This window comes from Haematobia irritans, chromosome 3, assembly GCF_050003625.1.
Source record: "Haematobia irritans isolate KBUSLIRL chromosome 3, ASM5000362v1, whole genome shotgun sequence".
In the NCBI taxonomy this organism is placed as follows: domain Eukaryota; kingdom Metazoa; phylum Arthropoda; class Insecta; order Diptera; family Muscidae; genus Haematobia; species Haematobia irritans.
The window spans coordinates 37,140,784-37,163,738 of NC_134399.1; the positions used below are offsets into that span (position 1 = coordinate 37,140,784).

A 22,955-nucleotide genomic window follows, 5' to 3' on the forward strand; every position below is an offset into this window, starting at 1 on the left:
TACTTTTTAAGGAATACAAACTTTGTGAAAACTTGCTTCGAGCTATTCCCCATAAAGTTATAATACAATCTGCAACAAATATGTATAATTGTATGCCTTTTTTTTAATGATTTAGTTTTAACTTTAAGGTGGGTATTAAGTTCGAGTTTAGCCGCTAAAAATGTAATTTTTTCACGATTACTTTTATTTAATAATCCATTTTAAGGAATACAAACTTTATGCAAATTTGCTTTGGGCTTTTCCCCATCAAGTTATAATAAAATTTGCAACAAATATGTATAATTTCATGCATTTTTCTTACTGATTTAGTTTTCACTTTAGCGATTTTAGCGGCTAAACTCGAACTTACAGCCTATTTCTGATATCCGAACGAAAACAATTGCGAACGAACGGCAGTCACTCACTTTCGTCTAGATTTGGGTTTCTCTAACTTCCTTTCGTTCGTTCGCATGGCTTACGTTACTGTCAAATGCTAGCATTACCAGATCTGCATTATTCCAATTTCCTGAAAAAGGTCCATACATTTTAAAAATGATTTTCCATAAAATTCAATCTGGCATCGCCGTTCATTTGGCAAACATTTCCCGCTTTTGATATTTGGTTTAGCTCAATAATTTTTTTTAACAAATTAGCCCGCGTAGAGAGATAAGAATTTGTATTTCCATATTTCTACAATAATTACAGTTCAGTTGTCCTTTTAATGAGTGTTTCATTCGAAATGTATGTGTTTGTTCGTGTTAGACTTTCCCTTAAACGGTCTCTATGGCGGTTATAAAGAAAAAATAGATCGATATAATTAACTTTTATCACATATTTATAATAAAAGCTTTAATCAATTTATTAATTATTAACTTTTTCCTATTTATAAATGCCTTTTTCCACAAAACGAAAGGTCTTTACCAAGTGAGTGGTTTTGACATTTCAGTTCGTCAAAATGCGAACGAATCGAGTTAGAGAAACCCAATTTTAGAGCTTACGTTACGTCTTCGTTCGCATTGACTTTCGTTTCGATTTTCGTTTAGATACCCCTTAGAGAAACCAAAATCAGCTGTTTTTCGTTTTGTATGCGAACGAAGACTAGAATTCGGATAGCAGAAATAGGCTGTTAATACCCACCTTTAGCGCGATAATGCCAACTCGATACTTATCTTTAATGAGGCCTTTTACACGATGCAATTTCTTCGTGCAATAATTGCATGCAACTCTTGTTTGTAGGCAAACGGGGTAGAAAAAATTTCACGTTTTCCGTTCCTCCTGCAATTTTTTGACAGTTCTCTTCACTGTCGTTTGTACTCTTGTTCATTTGCTTTATTTGTATTCTTCTTTCAACGTGTTGAGTTGTTTTAAAAATATGAAAACATACGTGTTGTGGTGATTCACAGCCTGTTTCTGTATGTCGAACGAGCTCTATCGATCGATTGAAATGGAGACAAACAGCTGAATTTATAATGAAAAATCAGCTGTTTCTGTGCATTTCAGTCGATCGATAGAGCTCGTTCGACATACAGAAACAGGCTGTCAATGATTTTTTCGTTATTATCTTCCATTTTTATTTTTGCAATTGCTTAAACAATTTTTTCACTATGTATTTTATTGTTACGAATTACCAATTAAAGAAGATTGAGCGAATAAACGTCAAAAATTTTCAAGCGTATTGCATGCAAACTTGCAACTTTAAAAGAGAATACAAAAAATTGCACGCAACCAATTGCATCGTCTAAAACCCCTCAATGTCAACTTAATTCGCTTTTTTCAGAGCACAAGGTTGCCTCCTTTTAAATAAATTCAATTTGATGGCATGTTACAAAATCCAAGAGATGGCAACCACGAATTTCAATTGGTTATTTCCGGGAATCCCCATTCAATTAAAAGTTCTAAACTGTCAAACTTTTAGTAGCAACAATTTGCGGAGATATTTAAGATTTCGGGAAACTAAAATAATTTTTTTTTTTAATTTATGAAGTAGATTTACTGCCACAAACTGCAGAAATGTCTATTTCATTAAACTTTTGGTGTCCAGTTTGCAAGGAAGTATTTAAAACTGTGGATACTATATATTCTACAAGTTGTGGGCACATATTTCATTTCTCATGCTTAAATAATTGGAAAAGTCGGTAAGTTTAAATGTAATGATTTGTTTGTAATTTTTGTACTATCGTAAGTTATTTTGAACTCAAAGGAAAACATTAAAGTCGATATGTACAATTATTTAGTTAAAAATTTTGCGATTGTATATGTTTAAAATTTTATGTGTTTAAAATTTTAATTAATATTTCTATTAAAGACGTAAAATGTGCATTGTGTTGTATTCACTCTTAAGAGAGTTTCATTTCAATTAAATTCTTATTTTATTAAAATTAAAATATAACCGAATTAGATCAAAAAGTTCTTTAATTGGGACCATCATTTATTAGTTGAACTTAAACTCAATCTTCAATAATTTGTTGATTGATTTAATTAAAAAAATGAATGGAATCTATAAAACACCTTAAAAACGTCATATTTTTTTCAAATTTGAAAATCAAATTGATATAATTATTCCAAAGGATGTCACGTCCAATAAAGTATATATATATATATATATATATATATATATATATATATATATATATATATATATATATATATATATATATATATATATATATATATATATATATATATATATATATATATATATATATATATATATATATATATATATATATATATATATATATATATATATATATATATATATATATATATATATATATATATATATATATATATATATATATATATATGTTATAAACATTAATTACAATGTACCCTCTTTGCATAGTAAATATTAATCCTTTTTATTTTCAAACATCTGGTTACATTGCATAAACATCTGGTTACAAGCATAATGTCAAAGTAAACCTACACTAACATCATTATAACTTTTGATCTTGCTTTTTGTTATTCATTCCCTTCGTAGACAGTTACCTACAACACCGGCTTTTGTAACTCCGTTTATAATTGGAAATAAATTAGAATTAAAATATCATTAGAGATACAGTCGTGCATTTTTATTCCAACTTGGCCTTCTGGTTAACAGGGATATAACAGTTTTGGCGACGAGGATAAAAATTCGTTGAATTTATATTCAAATATAAGTGGCTTGAAGTACGTTACACTAAGCGTGTGCTAGTTTCTTTCATTGTTTTACAAAATGGAGGCCGCTCAATTTGAGCAGTTCATGAAAATGCAAAGCGAATTGGTTACGCAACTTTCAAAGTTGACTGCGAGTGCCCCTTCTACAAGTACATCACAAGGAGGTAGCAGCATTATAAACACGGCGTTGGTACCCAACTTCGAAACTTTCGATCCAACCAAAGAAACGTACAGGAATTATATTCAAAGATTTACCAATTACGTGACAATGAAAGGTGTTGACGGTAACAAGGAGTACTGTGCAAAACTCCTCTTAAATTCAATCGGGGCAAAGCTTTTCAATATGGTGTCGGCGTTAGCAGCTCCGAAAGCAGCAACAGACTTGTACTATGATGAACTCGTAAAATTGTTGGAGGACCATCTTTCCCCGAAAAAGAATGTTCTAGTGGCACAACATAAATTCTTGTCGAAGTATCAGAGCGAAGGGCAGTCTGTGGCAGATTTTGTGGCTATGCTTCGCACTGATATCAACGATTGCGAATTTACATCTGCGTGCAAGTGCAACAATCCTATTTCAGATGTGTTTTTAAGGGCACAATTTATCAGAGGGATTTTCGACAACGGCATAAGAGAGCAGCTTCTCCAGTCCAGTAATGTTAAATTTGATGACATCGTTTCGAAAGCACTAGCACTAGAGGCGGCGAAAATCAATGCAATGGAATTGTCACATGCATCCACAAGTTCAGCCAGTGTAACTGTAAACAAAATTTTTAATAAAAAAAGTACACAACACAGTGCAAAAAACCATTACGGGCCATCATCGAAAAAGAAAATTAATTATGAACAATTGGGAATTGCTGGACTTTGCTTGCGATGTGGCAAAAATGACCACTTTGCGAAGGAGTGTCGATCAAGTTCGATATTAAAATGCAGGTTATGTGCAAAGAAAGGCCATGTTGCCAAGGTATGTATAGCATCTCTAATGGGTGAAAGTACATCATCTAGGAATAAATCCACAAACCAAGTACAAATGGACCCAGAAAACCCGATACAACCGGGAAATTCAGAATACGGCATTTACAAAATTGTGGATGTATACTCCAACGAATATACAAATGTGAGTTCGGAGCGGTATTATGCGGAAATTTCAATTGAAGGTAAATTGGTGACATTTGAAGTCGATTCTGGTTCCGGATACTCGTTCCTGCCGAGGTCCATGTATAAAAACTTAAAATTAAAGAATGAATTGATTGCCACTGATATTGTTTTCCGTTCGTATACACAAAATACGTTCATTCCTGATGGAAAAGTTCGTGTTCATATCAATTTCAACAACACAGCTATTTATGACGATCTTTACATAGTACCAGACGGGTGTGCCGCTCTGATTGGCCGAACATGGATCCGCCGACTGTCCATTAACCTCAACGAATTAGATAGAAATCATTTTGATAATTTTGCTACAAATACAATAGATGTGTCATATACAATTAAAGAAATAACAACTGAATTTTCTACTGTATTTCAACAGAAAATTGGGTGTATTCCGAATTACAAAGTGTCGCTGCAGCTAAGGGAAAACGCTACACCCACTTATACCAAGGAACGTCAGATCCCTTACGCATTAACTGAACGTGTAAATAAAGAACTAGATGAATTGGAAGCTGCAGGGATTATTTCAAAAATAGCCAATAGCGATTGGGGGTCGCCATTAGTGGTCATCCCTAAGGCGGATGGAGGAGTGAGACTTTGCGTCGACTATAAAATCGGTGTGAATCAAAGACTTGTCAACGCTCACTATCCAATTCGGAAAATCGACCAAATTTTCAACAGCTTGAAGGACTCAAAATATTTTTGCAGGTTGGACCTGTATAATGCGCTTTACAGACTATCAGTTATTCCGGACGGAATGTCGGTGTTGGAAAGAAATCGTACAGTGTGTCAATTCGGTCAGATTTGTATACGATAAATTTATTATCGAAAGCTATCGATTATCGTTTAGTTTTGAATTATCGAAATTTGCTGAAAAATAATCAAGAAGAAGAAAATGGAAAACGGTAAAAAGCGCCATATTCCAAATAATTTAATGCAAGGAGAGCAACGCAAAGTTTTGGCCAAATAATCCTCAAACACTTTACGTAACAAAGAAAAATACTAATTTTTTTGAAAATCTATCTTCAAACAAAATGGACCACGTATTTACCATCGAATTTATTGAATTATACAAGAAGTGCCCACAACTATGGAAAATAAAATCAGATGAGTATCGGAACAAAAACTTACGTCAAATGGGCTATGACGTTCTACTGCAAAAATGCAGAGCCCATAATAATACGGCAACGGTAGAGGACGTTAAAAAAAATTAATAATATTAGAAGCGCATATAGACGCGAACTAAAAAAAATTCGACAGAGCGAAAGATCTGGCGCTGGAACGGCCAGTGTATATAAGCCCACTTTGTGGTACTACAAGCACCTATCCTTCCTTTCGGACCAAGAAAGTCAAGAAGAAGGAACCTGTTCGGAGGAGCTTTTGGAGGAGTTTTTAGATGTTGAAGTAAGTAATTATATTATCTAAATTTTATTCGTAATGTTTTAACAATTCCCAGTTCCAGTTTCATTTTTTTATATGTTCACATTTTCTACAATAAAACAAGTAAGGAAAGTCTAAAGTCGGGCGGCGCCGACTATATTATGCCCTGCACCACTTTGTGATCCACATTTTCAATACCATCTGAATTCCTTCAAATTTGTTGAATACCTGTGCCAAATTTGAAGTCGATTGGACTAAAACTGCGACCTAGACTTTGATCACAAAAACGTGTTCACGGACAGACGGACATGGCTATATCGACTCAGGAGCCCATCCTAAGCATTTTTGCCAAAGACACCATATGTCTATCTCGTCTCCATAGTTTAGTATACCGATGGTAATCGTCTGTCTGTACATGTAATTTTGTGTGCAATGTACAGCACTCAGTTTATTTGCAATCGTTCTCAAATTTGATACCGAGTTTTACTTTGACTCGGAGACAATCGCTATTGATTTTGAAAAAATATGTTCATATTTAAATATAGCTCTCGATTTACACTCATACGACAACGGTAGGGCAAAATTTCACTCTGAATTACTTAAACTTGTGCACTGAAAATAGAATCACATTTAGAAAAACCTCCTAAATAAAAATTGTCTGCTATTTATAAGCTCGAATACATAAACATGTTTTAGTTTGACAAAAACAAAATATGAACTTGGCTATTGTAGTACAATTAAAACAATATGTATGAATATCTATAGTATTTACCCAAAAAGCTGAATATATATGTAGTACTGTAATGCCCCCTCAAAACGGTCAATAAAAATTTGGTATATCTCAGCCATATGTAAGAAATACGTAATAACGTTTATAAGATATAAAAAACAAACAAAATTTTTACGTCCCCAATAACCATTCTCACAAATTTTAGTAAATTAGTTTGGTTAGCTTCTAAATATGAGCAAAAAAATCGATGCTGTCGCGCCAGTTATAATAATTCTACGTATATTCGTTAATACAATAAAATAAAGTTAATAATACTTGTATTCAAGTCTATTTTGTACTCAATTATGGTGCCACCAGAGATGGTCTGTATCAAAAATTTTTAGGTTTGCGACTGTCGCAAAGTTGTTAACGTCACATACGCGTAGTAAATGTAGAAAAAGTCACAAAAGTCGAAAACTCAAAAAACTGTAGTCTAGTTAGCTAGGCAACGAATTCGATTATATCCAAGACGTTGGAATGAGAAGTTTCAATTCTTCGGAATGTTCACAATATTGCCTTTTGCACAAGTAGGGGGCTTTTCTCGTCCTTCCTTAGCTTAAAGTTCAGCCTCCTCAAGGTATTTTGAGCACTCACCAACGGGAATTTCGATACCACCTAAGAAAATGGGCTTGACCGCGGGAAAACTTTCATAAATGTCTGCAGAAACTGGCAAAATTAATTAATAAATGTTCACAACTTCTATTCCAAATAAGGTTTTCTGCAATAGGTTTATGGGTTTTGCGACATACTTTTATACTGACGCAAATGTGTGTCGCAAATGTCACAGTTTGTGACAGGCCAACCCTGGGTGCCACTATACGCTGCACCAAGGCAAAAAGAAAGTATGTTCACATGAGTTCAAAAACATATTAATGAACAGCCTTTGGTCAGAGTTTAGGCTGTTTTCCTATGGACAGAGAATAAACTGGCCTACGCTAAACAAAATGGTATACGTGACTAGTTTCGGTCTTACTTTCGAATATCTATCACTGCAACGATCATAGATATTGATTCATACGCTTAAACATAGTTGGAAAATGTTCTTTATTGGACAATATTGATTTCTTTATATGGCTGCTGTTATATAGTCGAAAGCATATTGTTGGACGTTTGTGGTTGGAATTTTTGGAATCAATAGTACCGTTGTTTACAGTTTTTTTTAGCGGCAACCTTACTCTTAAAAATGCTCCAGGCAAAAAGTCCAACGGATTGAGATCATTTGGTGGTCATTTAGCGATATAAATTAAGCAAGAAACCTCCTTTTTAAGCCACTCTTGGATGAAGCATACTGAGTGTTTAATCCTCTTTCAATTTCCGTGGCCCGCAGCCAAAAATAACATTTGCTCTTGGAGGTGATCATATTCCTCATCTACGTGTAACGATAGTCACTTGTAGTTTTCCAGCCAATTATAACGAAATCACACTACCACATTGGAATTCAATCACAAATAATTGAACGCAATAGATGAAAATACTTTTGTAAGCTTGCATGGTGTGCGAAGGCGATTGTGACAGCATTCCTGGTCTCGATACCTTGTGGCGACTGCTGTGAAATAAATTGGAAATTTTATTTATAAATTTTCGATACATTCTAATGTGGCAAACTTACTAGATACTGCATTTGCATTTGACTCATCATTTGCTGTTAAGGATTAAATTGGACACGATGGTTATATTTACACACTAATTAACAAACACAGGCTATTTAAATAAATATTTATTATGATTGAGAAGGGTTGCCATTGTAGTTTCCCAAAAATATTAAAAATTCGTAGCCGCAATTGTGAACGTCTCGATATTATCTCAAGTTGATATTACTAAGTTAAAATAGTAGATGTGAATCAGTGCTGCCGCTAGTGAAAAATTGAGTGAAGTAGATTTTGGAGAAAAGTGGAGTAGATTGAATAAAATTGAAGTAGCATACATTTTTGAAAACAAAACAATAGAATTCATTTTATTATACCCTCCACCATAGGATGGGGGTATATTAACTTTGTCATTCCGTTTGTAACACATCGAAATATTGCTGTAAGACCCCATAAATTATATTCTGGGTCGTGGTGAAATTCTGGGTCTATCTGAGCATGTCCGTCCGTCTGTTGAAATCACGCTAACTTCCGAACGAAAGAAGCTATCGACTTGAAACTTGGCACAAGTAGTTGTTATCGATGTAGGTCGGATGGTATTGAAAATGGGCCATATCGGTCCACTTTTACGTATAGCCCCCATATAAAGGGACCCTAAGATTTGGCTTGTGGAGCCTCTAAGAGGAGCAAATTTCTTCCGATCCGGTTGAAATTTGGTATATGTATATGGTCCCAAACAGCCATGCACAAATTGGTCCAATTCCCCCCTATAAAAGGATCCTCAGATTTATATGGGGGTTATAATAATCAACCAAAACTTTATTTCTGTAGAAAATTTTGTCAAAATTCTATTTCTATAGAAAATGTTGTCAATATTTTATTTCTATAGAAAATTTTGTCAACATTTTATTTATATAGAAAATTTTGTCAAAATTTTACTTCTATAGAAAATTTTGCAAATATTTTATTTCTATAGAAAATTTTGCAAATATTTTATTTCTTTAGAAAATTTTGTCTAAATTTTATTTCTATAGAAAATTTTATCAAAATATTATTTCTATAGAAAATTTTGTCAAACTGAATTATAAACGTATTTAATCGGCCTTCTTTGTTTAAAATATACCCCGTATGGACTAACTTACAATTTAGAAGACGGTGTTAAGGAATTTGAAGTGTTATCGCAACCCAAGTAGTTGCATTGTAGATGACAGTCTTTAGTAGAAGTTTCTACGCAATCCATGGTGGAGGGTACATAAGATTCGGCCTGGCCGAACTTACGGCTGTATATACTTGTTTTAACATAAAAATACTATAAATATTAAAAATCTGATATTTATTAATGGAATGGAATAACATTTACGAAAATTGAACAATAGGTTTTTTGGTAATTTTCCTGGTAAAGTTTTTGCGTTTTATTTTAGCACTGGTTATCAGCAGGGCTGTGGAGTCGAGCCAATTTTGCTCGACTCCGACTCCAGCATTTTTCATCAGCTCGACTCCGACTCCGGAGTCGACTCCGGGTAATATAACTAAATCTCATTTTAATACCACTACTTTGTAGTTCTATTGTGGGGGTACCGTAGGTGGATCGATATAAAGTATCGTATTTATTTATGTGTGCAAAAAAGTTCTTAATTTCACATTAGATGCCAATTGAACTCTTATTTCAAATTTAGGGCAATGTTTAATAAATAAAATAATGATATAAATTCCCATCATTATATGAGAAGATACCAACAGTATATGTATTTGGGGACCAAAGTTATTGATACTATCTCAAATCCTTTAAATTTGTTGCGAGCTATATAAAGGTTTATATTCCCATATGCATCAATTTGAATCTGAATTGATTTAGACAAAATTGTATATACTTCTACAAAATCTATGTACTTAAAATTTAAATCTAAATCTAAAGTCGGGCGGGCCGGTTATAATATACTCTGCACAACTTTGTATTTAGATCTAAATTTTGATAAAATCTCAAATCAGACTTTTACAAAATCTCGGGCAATATTTGGGAAATATTTATAATTGTTTAGACAATTTCGCAAAAATGCATTTATGATTCATTCATTGAAAAATTTGAAAATTTGAGTCATTTCTACAAGTTTTCGACTTAGCAGTGAGTATCAGTGAGCATACAATTTTGGAAAAATTTTTGTCTAGTAAATAAAATATATATCTATATAAAATAGAAATAAAATTTTGCAAAATGTTCTACAGAAACAAAATTTTGACTAAATTTTCTATAGAAATAAAATTTTGAATAAAATTTTTATAGACATAAAATTTGGAAAAATTTTTATAGAAATAAAAGTTTGAAAGAATTATCAATAGAAATACAATTAAAAAAATTGTGTAACAAACGAAATTTTGCAAAATTTTCTATAGAAATAAAATTTTGCAAAATATTCTATAGAAACAAAATTTTGACTAAATTTTCTATAGAAATAAAATTTTGACTAAATTTTAAATAGAAAAAAATATTTCTATAGTAATAAAATTTTGAATACATTTTTTATAACAGTGAGTATCAGTGAGCATCAGTAAGAAAAAAAAATTGAGAAAATTTGCTATAGAATTTGCTATAAAATTTGATAATTTTTTCTTATAGAAATAAAATTTTGAAAAAATTATCAATAAAAATACAATTTTAGAAAAATTTTTGTGTAGTAAATAAAATTCTGCAAAATATTCTACAGAAACAAAATTTTGACTAAATTTTCTATAGAAATAAAATTTTCTACACGCAAAAAAATAATTCTTGCCTCCCAAACGAAATTTTAGACAAACAAAGCTCGTTTCTCATTTGACAAAAAAATTTTATTTCTATATAAAATTTTGACAAAATTTTATATAGAAATAAAATTTTGACTTAAATTTTTATAGAAATAAAATTATCAATAGAAATAAAATTTTGCAACATATTCTATAGAAACAAAATTTTGACTCAATTTTCTATAGAAATAAAATTTTGACTCAATTTTCTATAGAAATAAAATTTTGACTAAATTTTTTAAAGAAAAAAATATTTCTAATGTAATAAAATGTTGAATAAATTTTTTATAGAAATAAAATTTTGACAAAATTTGCTATAGAAACAAAATTTTGACACAACTTTTTATAGAAATAACATTTTGACAAAATTTTCTATAAAAAACAACTTTGAAAAATTTTTTCTGTCAATATTCCACATGTTTGTATATGGCCTTAAAATAAAATTTAAAAAAATAATTTCGATTCTTCGAAATATTTCAAATAAATTGATATGGGCATTAAAATGGATCGATTCAGCCCATCTGCTAGTCTAACATTCTAGAAAACATAAAAAGATAGTAATTGGAAGTTGATTTTCATTTACTATCATGCTGTACATTGATCGAATGAATAACGCAATGGAAATTAATTTGAGTAAAAACTTGCTTAGTTACAAAAATGTGAAGTGTTTTAAAAAATTTGGTTTAGCCGGAGTCGGAGTCGAGCAAAATTTTTACGACTCCGACTCCAGCAAAATCTTCAGACTCCGACTCCAAGACTCCGACTCCGGCTCCACAGCCCTGGTTATCAGTGCAAAAAGAAAACAGCTCTTATGATGTATTTATATCCACTACCTATTTACCAGAAGTTCAAAAATGAAAAGATAGCACAAATATACATTAATTTGTTAACAGCATGATTATATTTTATTATTGTTGAAGTAAGTAAGTTTTCCCAAAGATGAAAGATTATCATCTATATTATTATCATTGTTACAATTTTGTTGTGGTATCTCTGCCATTTTTATGTTTTGTAAATATGCATTCGGAGTTTTAGATTTTAAAAAGTTGTGGAGATAGCATATTGCAAGCACAACAATTCTAGTTTTTGCGGGGCTAAGGTTAATAGTACCTAAGAGTATTCTGAATCTTGATGCTATAATGCCGAATGCATTTTCTACAATCCTACGTGCGCGTGACAATCGGTAATTGAAATAAATTTGCTCTATTGATAATGAGGGCGTACAATAAGGCTTCATAAAATGTTTTCCTAATGGAAAAGCATTGTCGGTTACAAAAACATAAGGCAATTCAATATTAAAATTATTAATTCGTTCTGAATTAGGTAGGTTCAACTGGCCAGATTCGTACATACTACGAATTTTGCTGTTGGCATAGACACCTCCGTCTGAAACACGTCCATTGGCTCCAACCTCAACCATCAAAAATTCACAATTAGCATTAACCAAAGCCAAAAGCACAATACTGAAGTTTTTTTTGTAATTGAAATAGTACGATCCTGAGTTGTTCGGTTTTCTTATTTTAATATGTTTTCCATCCATTGCTCCTATGCAATGTGGAAAGTTCCATAAATTTTCAAAATCAACTGCGACTTCTTTCCAATCATATTCACATCTTGGCAACTGCAAATAAAAATTTTAATAGAGTATTAATTGCTATGGTTTTATTGTACATCCTATTTAACAGTCAATACAAAAATATATTTTATATAAAATATAATTTCATTATTATTTTCAGAAAGTTGAGCCGAAAAAAAACAGTCCTTCTGGAAAGAAAGAAAAACTCTTTTGGAGAAAGCCATAAATATAATGGAGAACACCAAAGAAGATTATGCTAGCAAATTAGCCAGCACTTGGGAGGAAGAGTTCAGAGCTCTTTCTCCCAAACAAAGAATGTATGCAAGTAGGATTATTAGCGAAACCCTCTATTTAGGACAACTGTCACACTTAAACGAAAACTCATACCGCTCTGTAGAAATTGCTCTGACGCAAAACGCCTCTACATCACATAAACGCCCTAGATGGGACAATATAAAAACTTTAACAGACATCGAATTCGAAGAGGAATATTTAAGCGGGTCTTCAATGGACTTCAACCCCTCAACATCAAGGAAACACAAATCAAAAACCAACATACCCATTGCTTCTTCGAGTGAGCGAATAAGTATAAATGTGGAAAGCGAAAGCGATAGCGATAGCTCTGAAGAGGGATGGACGGGAGAAAGAAGCGCAGGTTATAAGTATGAAGTTACCAGTGAGGGAATGCACTTTTCGCACTAAAAAACATTTTTTATACTTTTATATTTATTTTTTATACTTTTTTACACAGGGCAACACAAAAACTCCAAACAAAAAATCACACCAGCCGAAAGTACTCGATGAGAGAAGAAAAGTAGTATCTGGATTTTGCAAAATTGGTTGCTGTTCGTTTTGTGGCCAAATTCGATTTTGTTCACTTTTTTCCAATTTTCGCATGGCCGTAGCTCGATAATTGCTGTGAATTTTTTTGCAGTCTTCAGAAAAGCTACAACTCTTGACTCGCCCAATAAAATGTTGAATATAGTAAGTCGAATAATTTCATCTACATGTTTAAAACCCCAAAAATGTAACGAAAACAAAGATTTTTTCCGTTTTTCGACTGCAGGTCTTGAACTAATGAAAATATTATCAAACAATTAAGGCACTAAGAGCAACAATTTTGATGAAGACTGCAAAAAAAAAAAATCAGCACTTTTCACGCTATGGCCATGCGAATATTGCAAAAAAGTGCACAAAATCAAATTTGACGACAAAAATACACAGAGGCTCATTAAAAACGAACAACAACCAATCTAACAAAATCCAAATACAACTTTTCTTCTCTCATCGATTGCTTTCGGCTGGGATAAGTGATTTTTTATTTGGAATTTTGCGTCATAGTGTTAATAAAGACATGCTAGTACCATTGTTTATTTTTATTTTATGTTCTTTATTAATTAATCCAAAATAAGCGAACTAATATTAACTATGTATCTACGATTTATACATTAACATATACGTTTAATCCATTGATACCGCAATAATATATGTATACATATATGTACATTTCGTTTATTAGCCTAAATAGGCAATCGTTTCACAAATATAGATTTATGTCATATATGATATATTTCCGTACAAAATATATTTTTAATTTTATATTAATATATGTGCCAAAAAAGTAGTATTTACTATAATACGTTCAATGTGATATATCTGTTTTATAGTATATAAACGATAGAATTTGTGTACAAAACTAAACCTTACTAAAATTAAATAAAGACAAACTTGAATTTACTATAAACACGTAGTAATTGTTTTTGTTATACAGATAAAAGAATTTCTCTCGAGAAGTAGTCGCTCCACTTTTTTCTAGCCCATATTGTGGAAAATCTATCTTTCACATAAAAATCTGAGTGTCCATAATTTCCATTCGGATACATTTCCATCGAGTAGCAGTGTCTCCACCTTTTTAGCACTAAAAAAACTATCTTTCACATATAAATCTGGAAACCTATTCGTTTACATTTGGCAACAGTCGACACATTCAGAAGATTTTTGGCAAACAATTTGTATACCACTCGCAAGCAATAGTTTCAATGTATTTTTGGTTAAAGGTGAGTATTAAGTTCGAGTTTAGCCGCTAAAATTTTCATGAAAAATTGCGATTTTAGCGGCGAAAGGTGGTATTAAGTTCGAGTTTAGCCGCTAAAATCGTCATATTTTCACGATTACTTTTCTTTAATAGTCGATTTTTATGAATACATGTTATAAAATATAAAAAGTTTCTTTGTGCAAATCCCCAAGAGTTTATAATAAAATTTGCAAGAAATAGGTATAGTTGTATGCCCTTTTTAGTATAAAAATGCTGCTAAACTCGAACTTAAAACCCACCTTAAAATATTACTTTTCTATGTCTCCTATTCTTTTGGCCAATTTGTAGGGATTATATCGAACACAAATATTAAAAGTTACTTACACGTATGTAATTCCTAAGCGATTTTATGATGGCAAGACATGTTTCTATTATAATTCCACTCAAGGTAGATGTTCCCATATAAACTTCAAACTTCAAGTCCGAAAAAGTCTGTCCCGTTGCCAAAAACCGTAACGTAGCTATTAATCTTTCATTTGGAGTTTTCGCATCTCTCAAATGAGTGTCCTGTTTTTGGATGAGTGGACTTATCATATCCAGCAATTCCTCGAATACGTGGGTGTCCATTCTCAGATAATTCTTGTAGTCTTGCGGTGCAGTTAAACTCAATTCTCTTACGAGACGCACATTTGAAGGAGATCTCTTCTTCAACCATCCTTGTATCCATATTCTCTTAACGGGCTGCTCCTCTTTTTCTATTAGCTCCAATAAAAACAAAATTAAAGCTAATTTGATTTTTTTTTGTTTTTGTACATATTGTTATTAAAATTTCACAAAAATTAAGCGGCTTTATTTTCTAGTCAATGTTATTGTTTACAAAAAATATCGATACCATATCGATTTCTGCTATCGATTTTTTCATTGGTCTGTCAAACAAAAATTGCAATGTGGTTAATGCGTACGATTTTAATCGAAAAGTTGGACGCGGACATTGTCGTCCGGAATAACTGATAGTCTGTAAAGCGCATAAGGCGTATTTACACGTCCCTGTCGACGAGTCTTCTAGTGAAATTCAAACCATATCAACCCATCGTGGGACATTTCGCATGAATAGACTGTCTTTTGGTATTAAGACCGCCCCTGCTGAATTCAACAGGATAATTGATCAAATACTGCGTGAAATACCAAAGACTGAGTCATATTTCGATGACATTGTGGTGCATGGAGAATCCATGGGTGAGTGCAAACGGAATTTAAAATCTTGTCTAGCACAATTGAAGAAGTACGATCTTCACCTCAATATGGCAAAATGTACGTTTTTCAAAACGCAAATTGAATTTTTGGGCCACATTGTGGAATTTAACAAAGTTCGAAAATCCAGGTCAAAAGTAAAAGCAATTTTGGAAATGCCACAACCAAAATGCGTGGAAGATGTCCGTCGTTTCCTTGGAATGGTGACGTACTATTCCAGATTTATACCCAATTCGTCTACCATAACTACACCATTACGCTTGCTGCTACGCAAAAATTCAAATTTTCAATGGTCTTCAAAATGTGAAAAAGCATTCAATATTCTGAAAGAGGAAATTGCTAGCGATAGAGTTTTAATGCCATTTAATCCAGATTTAAAAGTGCAACTCGCATGCGATGCTAGCCCTACGGGCATAGCAGGTGTCTTGTCTCACATTGTAGATAGGGAGGAAAGGCCTATTGCGTTCGCATCGAGGTCTTTGACCTCCGCAGAACAGAATTATTCGCAGCTAGACCGCGAGGCATTAGCCATCGTTTTTTCTGTCCAACATTTTCATGAATATTTATTTGGCAGGCATTTTAAACTCATTACGGATAATAAGCCGTTATCTAGAATATTCCACGAGAATTCTAAATTACCTTCAATGACTTCATCAAGGCTTCAGCGTTATGCAGCTTTCCTAACTGGCTATGACTACGAAGTGTCAACGAAAAAGAGCGATGAAAACGTTAACGCTGATTGTTTATCGAGAGCCCCGTTAACAACAGATGTAAAATATATTAATTCTATTGATATGGAAGTACATGCTATATGCGAAACAACATTGTTCCAAATTAATTCGTCAAATTTGAATTATTTTTCAATTCGGGATGCTACAATGAAAGATCCAGAACTTTCGAGAATTTTATATAGTCTTCGCAATTCAGACAAAACGGACACAGAATACACAATTGATTCAAATATTTTATTTAAGGGCCAAAGAGTTGTAGTACCACTAGCCCTTCGGCAGGACGTTCTTTTCGAACTTCATCAAACTCATATTGGGATAACCAAAATGAAGCAGCTAGCTAGACGGTACGTGTACTGGCCTTCCATAGATAAAGATATTGAGAAGTTTGTAAGGTCGTGTTCTGCTTGCGCTTCTGTTCAAAACAATCCAGCAAAAGTAATTCTTCATCCTTGGGAGGAACCACAACATAATTGGCAGCGCATCCACATTGACTATGCGGGACCGTATCAAGGTCATCAACTCCTTGTAGTCATCGACGCAAAATCAAAGTGGGCTGAGGTGGGCGTTTGTTCAGTTGCCCCCACATCAGCCTCCACCATCGAAATGCTTCAAAACATTTTTGCACGTAATGGATATCCTGATGTCATAGTATCCGATAATGCCACAATTTTTAAGAGTGGAGAATTCACCATGTTTTGTCGTAAGTCGGGAATTTTTCAAAAATTTATCGCTCCAGGGCATCCCGCAACAAATGGATTGGCTGAGAGGAATGTCCAAACCCTAAAAAAGAGACTTGGAGCAATGGCGGATGACCCATCGCCGATACATAAGAAGATTCGTAAAATTATATTCCGTTACAGGGCGACGCCACTCCAAAATGGCAAATCACCATCTGAGCTATATCTGGGAAGGCAAATAAGAATCCAGCTCGATGCGTTAAAGCCCACCAAAGCGTTTGGGAAAACCGTTACAGACGTTCCTATTCGACAGTTGAACGTAGGAGATAGAGTTCAAGTCAGATATTACACCCAAAACAAACCGATCTGGAAGTTTGGAGAAGTTAGTAAAAAACTTGGACGTTTACATTATTTAATACACCTTGACAATGGATACGTTTTGAAACGCCACATAAACCAGCTGCGACTTACGGAGGTAACCACATCTGATGCAAATAATAGTCAACAATCTAGGAACGAAGTAGATAAGAACCAAAATGGTGACCATATTCTTCAACATTATCCGATTGTGGAACAATACCTTCTACCACAAACATATATCCGAGGGCTAAGACCATATACTTCATCTGCACCAGAACAAGTATCGGAATCTGTGCCTTCAAATTCTTCTAGGAGTACCGAAGAGGCATCAACACCAAGTCGACGGACTTCATCTCGTCAACGAAGACCCCCTCGCTACTATAGCGACTATGTTCGTCATTAATTTGTTATGTCTTCTTCAAGTGGGGGAGAATTGTTATAAACATTAATTACAATGTACCCTCTTTGCATAGTAAATATTAATCCTTTTTATTTTCAAACATCTGGTTACATTGCATAAACATCTGGTTACAAGCATAATGTCAAAGTAAACCTACACTAACATCATTATAACTTTTGATCTTGCTTTTTGTTATTCATTCCCTTCGTAGACAGTTACCTACAACACCGGCTTTTGTAACTCCGTTTATAATTGGAAATAAATTAGAATTAAAATATCATTAGAGATACAGTCGTGCATTTTTATTCCAACTTGGCCTTCTGGTTAACAGGGATATAACAATATATATATATATATATATATATATATATATATATATATATATATATATATTCTGGTCATATATATTCTACATATTCCAGGGGAACTAGAATCTGTTGGTATGCCCCTGGCTACCTGCAAGCTCATGCTGCGTGAGAAGGCTGTTATGATGGCAAATGTTCGATGGGAGAATTGCAAGGGTTGTAACCAGGGCTGTGGAGCCGGAGTCGGAGTCTGAAGATTTTGCTGGAGTCGGAGTCGTAAAAATTTTGCTCGACTCCGACTAAACCAAATTTTTTAAAACACTTCACACTTTTGTAACTAAGCAAGTTTTTACGCAAATTAGTTTCCATTGTGTTATTCATTCGATCAATGTACAGCATGATTGTAAATGAAAATCAACTTACAATTACGGCTATCTTTTTATGTTTCCTAGAATGTTAGACTAGCAGATGGGCTGGATCGATCCATTTTAATGCCCATATCAATTTATTTAAAATATTTCGAACAATCGAAATTATTTTTTTTAATTTTATTTTAAGGCCATATACATATGTGGAATATTGACAGAAAATTTTTTCAAAAGTTGTTTTTTATAGAAAATTTTGTCAAAATGTTATTTCTATAAAAAGTTTTGTCAAAATTTTATTTCTATAGCAAATTTTGTCAAAATTTTATTTCTATAGCAAATTTTGTCAACTTTTATTTCTATAAAAAATTTATTCAAAATTTTATTACTATAGAAATATTTTTTTCTATAGAAAATTTAGTCAAAATTTTATTTCTATAGAAAATTGAGTCAAAATGTTTCTATAGAATATTTTGCAAAATTTTATTTCTATTTTATAATTTTATTTCTATAAAAATTTAAGTCAAAATTTTATTTCTATAGAAAAGTTTGCCAAAATTTTTGATAATTTTATTTCTATAAAAATTTAAGTCAAAATTTTATTTCTATAGAAAAGTTTGCCAAAATTTTGTAGTAATAGATTTTTTTATTAGAAAATTTGGTCAACATTTTGCAGTAATAGATTTTTTTAATAGAAAATTTGGTCAAAATTATATTTCTAAAAAAAAATTTGCCAAATTTTATTTCCATAGAAAATTTAGTAAATTTTTTTTTCTGTAGAATATTTTGCAGAATTTTATTTACTACGCAAAAAAATGTTTAAAATTGTAGTTTTATTGATAATTTTTTCAAAATTTTATTTCTATAAGAAAAAATTGTCAAATTTTAATTCTATAGCAAATTTTCTCAAAATTTTTTTCTTACTGATGTTCACTGATACTCACTGCTATAAAAAATGTATTCAAAATTTTATTACTATAGAAATATTTTTTTCTATATAAAATTTAGTCAAAATTTTATTTCTATAGAAAATTTAGTCAAAATTTTGTTTCTATAGAATATTTTGCAAAATTTTATTTCTATAGAAAATTTTGCAAAATTTTGTTTGCTACACAATTTTTTTTTTTGTTGAATTGTATTTCTATTGATAATTTTTTCAAACTTTTATTTCTATAAAAAAAATTTGCCAAATTTTATTTCTTTAAACATTTTATACAAAATTTTATTTCTACCTATTTGCTCAAAATTTGATTTCTTTAGAAAATTTTGCCAAAATTTTATTTCTATAGGAAATTTAGTCAAAATTTTGTTTCTGTAGAAAATTTTGCAAAATTTTATTTCTATATAAAATTTTGCAATATTTTTCCAAAATTTTATGCTCACTGATACCCACTGCTAAGTCGAAAGCTTGTAAAAATGACTAAAATTTTCAAATTTTTCAATGAATGAATCATAACTGCATTTTTGCGAAATTGTCTAAACAATTACAAATATTTCCCAAATATTGCCCGAGATTTTGTAAAAGTCTGATTTGAGATTTTATCAAAATGTCGATCTAAATACAAAGTTGTGCAGAGTATATTATAATCGGCCCGCCCGACTTTAGACCTTCCTTGCATTTTTATTTTTTGTTAAAGTTGTGTTACGTCCCATAACGTTAGATTTAAATTTTAGATACATAGATTTTGTAGAATTATATACAATTTTGTCTAAATCGATTCAGATTCAAATTCATGCATATGGGAATATAAACCTTTAGCTCGCAACAAATTTATCAATAATTTTGGTCCACAAATACATATACTGTTGGTATCTTCTCATATTATGATGGGTATTTATATCATTATTTTTTTTATTAAACATTGCCCTAAAATTGAAATATAGAGTTCAATTGGCATCTAATGTGAAATTAAGACCTTTTTTTTGCACACATAAATAAATACGATACTTTATATCGATCCACTTACGGTACCCCCACAATAGAACTACAAATTATTGGTATTAAAAATGAGATTTAGTTATATTACCCGGAGTCGACTCCGGAGTCGGAGTCGAGCTGATGAAAAATGCTGGAGTCGGAGTCGAGCAAAATTGGCTCGACTCCACAGCCCTGGTTGTAACGACACCAAGCAAATATGGCCCCATTTAAACTTAAACCGCACACTAGATATGCTATCTATATCTGCTATAACGGGTTGCTGCCTGATAGGCGATTTTGCAAAAACTATTGGCGCGTAGTATACACAGAAAAAAATTTCACGAAAATTTTTCCAATTAAAATTTTAATCGAGTTTTAAAAATATTAAATTAAATTGATTCAACAAATTTTTAATTGAAACAAAAATCAATCACAAAAATTAATAGTATCAATTAATTTTTTAATTGGATGAATTAACTTTTTAATTGACCATCATTTAATTTTGCAATTGATACTATCATTTTTGATGACTATTGAACATCTATTTTAAATGAATGAAAAACTAGTATGCTAAGCTAAGTTCGGCTTGGACCAAAAGAAGAATATAAAAAATCAGGCACCTTAACTATTTCGGGTTTTATTATTATTCACACAAAAAAAACTTTTTCTGATTCAATCACGAAATTAACTGATCCAATTTTTGAATTAAAATGTCTTCAATCACAGAAATGATAGTATAAATTAAAAAAATTAATTGAGAGTCAATTGATTGATCCAATTAAAAAATTAATTGATACTATTAATTTTTGTGATTGATTTTTGTTTCAATTAAAAAATTTGTTGAATCAATTAAATTTTTAATTGAATATTTTTTAAAACTCAAGACTTTATTTGGAAAAGTGTTCGTGAAATTTTTTTCTGTGTTATGACACGATGTTCAAATTTTATTTCCGATCTTTGTCACGAAAACAAAATACTTCGATTTACCATCTAGAGAGAAATATTTTACATATTTAACAAATTATTAATAATTAAATTTGCTTAATCTTATTGTGTAGTTCGTCCAGCTATCCGCAATGTCGCGATTATAATCCTACATACCACAGAATTTATGTGAACTTCGACGAAGAAGATTCTGCAGAAAAGGAGAGTTTGTCAAAGCAATTAGAAGACATAAAACTGAAATATCAAGCACTTCGACGTATAGCGGAGAAAAGCCGAGAAGTGTACGTTAATAAAGAGAAAAGGATTTTGGCATTAAACGAATGTTTGAAAAAAGAAAATACTTCTAAAGAGGAATCCATAAAAACTTTATCTGAAGAAAATTCAGAATTATTGAAAATAATAGATTCCTTGAAAAAGGCTACACCAGAAAGTGCCGTGAAAGAGGAAAATAGGATAGTGGAACATAAATTGGAAATCATTACCTCCGAATTTAGAAAGGAAGTGTCTAAAAATATACAACTTACGGCTGATAACATGAAACTTCAAAACTATGTGGACCAAATGGAATCTATTAAGAAAGACAAGATAAACAATGCCAAGAAGAAAAACAAGAAGAATAAAAATTCGAACGGTATCAATGCCGAACTGGGTCTAGTTATAAAAAATTACCCTAATGAAAATATCATACAGCCGTTGGAAAATATTATCATACTCATAGCGTCGAAAATGGATATTTTCATATTGAAGGAAGATATTAAAAAGGTTATAAACAAAAATAAACAATTATACGTTGAATTTAAATCTCGTGAGACTAAGTTGCAATTTATTGCCCAACAAGAAAAACTGAAAAACAATCCCACAACAGAATGTATTACTTTTGAAGAATATTTTGGTGGAAATATTCAGGCATTATTTTCCTATGCGAACAAAAAATTACGTGGCAAAATATTTGATTATATTGCCATTAAAGGAAACTCTATAGTGGCTAAAAAGAAGTTGGAAGATGTGGATACAGTTCACATAAGAAGCCATGCTCAAGTAAATGAAATGTTGCAGTCAGTGCAAGTACCAAAAATATATAATTTAATGTTATAAATATATCGTTGTATCAAATAAAAAGTATTTGTACATCTACTTAAATATACCGTTACCAAACACAAAATGTTTTCAACTTTTTGGCACATTGCACGATTTTACACGAAACTTAGGTACACAGGTTCGAGCCGCTTGCAAGTATCAATAGTTGTTTGATTCTATAATGGGTCACTTTTCTCCATTTGCACATTCATATTAATTTGGGTGCGGCTTCAAAGCAGCCGATTATAGTGGGAGCCTCCATCGCGTCCATTAAAAAAACAACTGGTATTCGGAAAATAATTTATCGAGTGTAATCGACATAAAAGCTATCCGTATCGAACCAATGTTCGAGGTGGTATTACTGCAATTACGCTACTAATTGTGGCACACTTAAAAAAATGACACAACTATTTCTAAAGAAAAGATACGAATATCAATCAGGTAACTCCGACAGGCTTTAGTTTTGACTGAAGAATTTTCAGCATTAAGTTCCTAACTGGTATATGAATATA

General features: G+C 31.8%; 1 protein-coding gene and 1 long non-coding RNA gene across 3 annotated transcripts; one reads left to right on the forward strand and one right to left on the reverse strand.

Annotated features, from left to right (window-relative positions):
• Positions 1 to 1,864: 1,864 nt before the first annotated feature.
• On the forward strand, positions 1,865 to 22,528 carry LOC142228257 (uncharacterized). Its single transcript, XM_075298638.1, has 2 exons — positions 1,865 to 2,114; positions 21,480 to 22,528. The coding sequence occupies exons 1-2, from the start codon at positions 1,990 to 1,992 to the stop codon at positions 22,459 to 22,461; spliced, it is 1,107 nt and encodes a 368-aa protein (XP_075154753.1). The 5' UTR covers positions 1,865 to 1,989; the 3' UTR covers positions 22,462 to 22,528.
• On the reverse strand, positions 7,467 to 8,543 carry LOC142229053 (uncharacterized). Of its 2 annotated transcripts, XR_012720316.1 has the most exons (3): positions 8,364 to 8,518; positions 8,049 to 8,292; positions 7,467 to 7,985 (listed from the first exon to the last, which is right to left on the reverse strand). It is a non-coding gene; the product is annotated as an uncharacterized LOC142229053 (long non-coding RNA). The 2 variants fall into 2 exon arrangements; XR_012720315.1 differs by having other exon boundaries at positions 8,049 to 8,543.
• Positions 22,529 to 22,955: the final 427 nt, after the last annotated feature.

What these genes read in the sequence shown, in the direction of transcription:
- LOC142228257 (XM_075298638.1), top strand. Translation starts at nt 1,990, where the DNA reads ATGTCTATTTCATTAAACTTTTGGTGTCCAGTTTGCAAGGAAGTATTT. An exon ending in TTAAATAATTGGAAAAGTCG is followed by an intron (nt 2,115 to 21,479) that starts GTAAGTTTAAAT and finishes CTTATTGTGTAG; the next exon opens with TTCGTCCAGCTATCCGCAAT.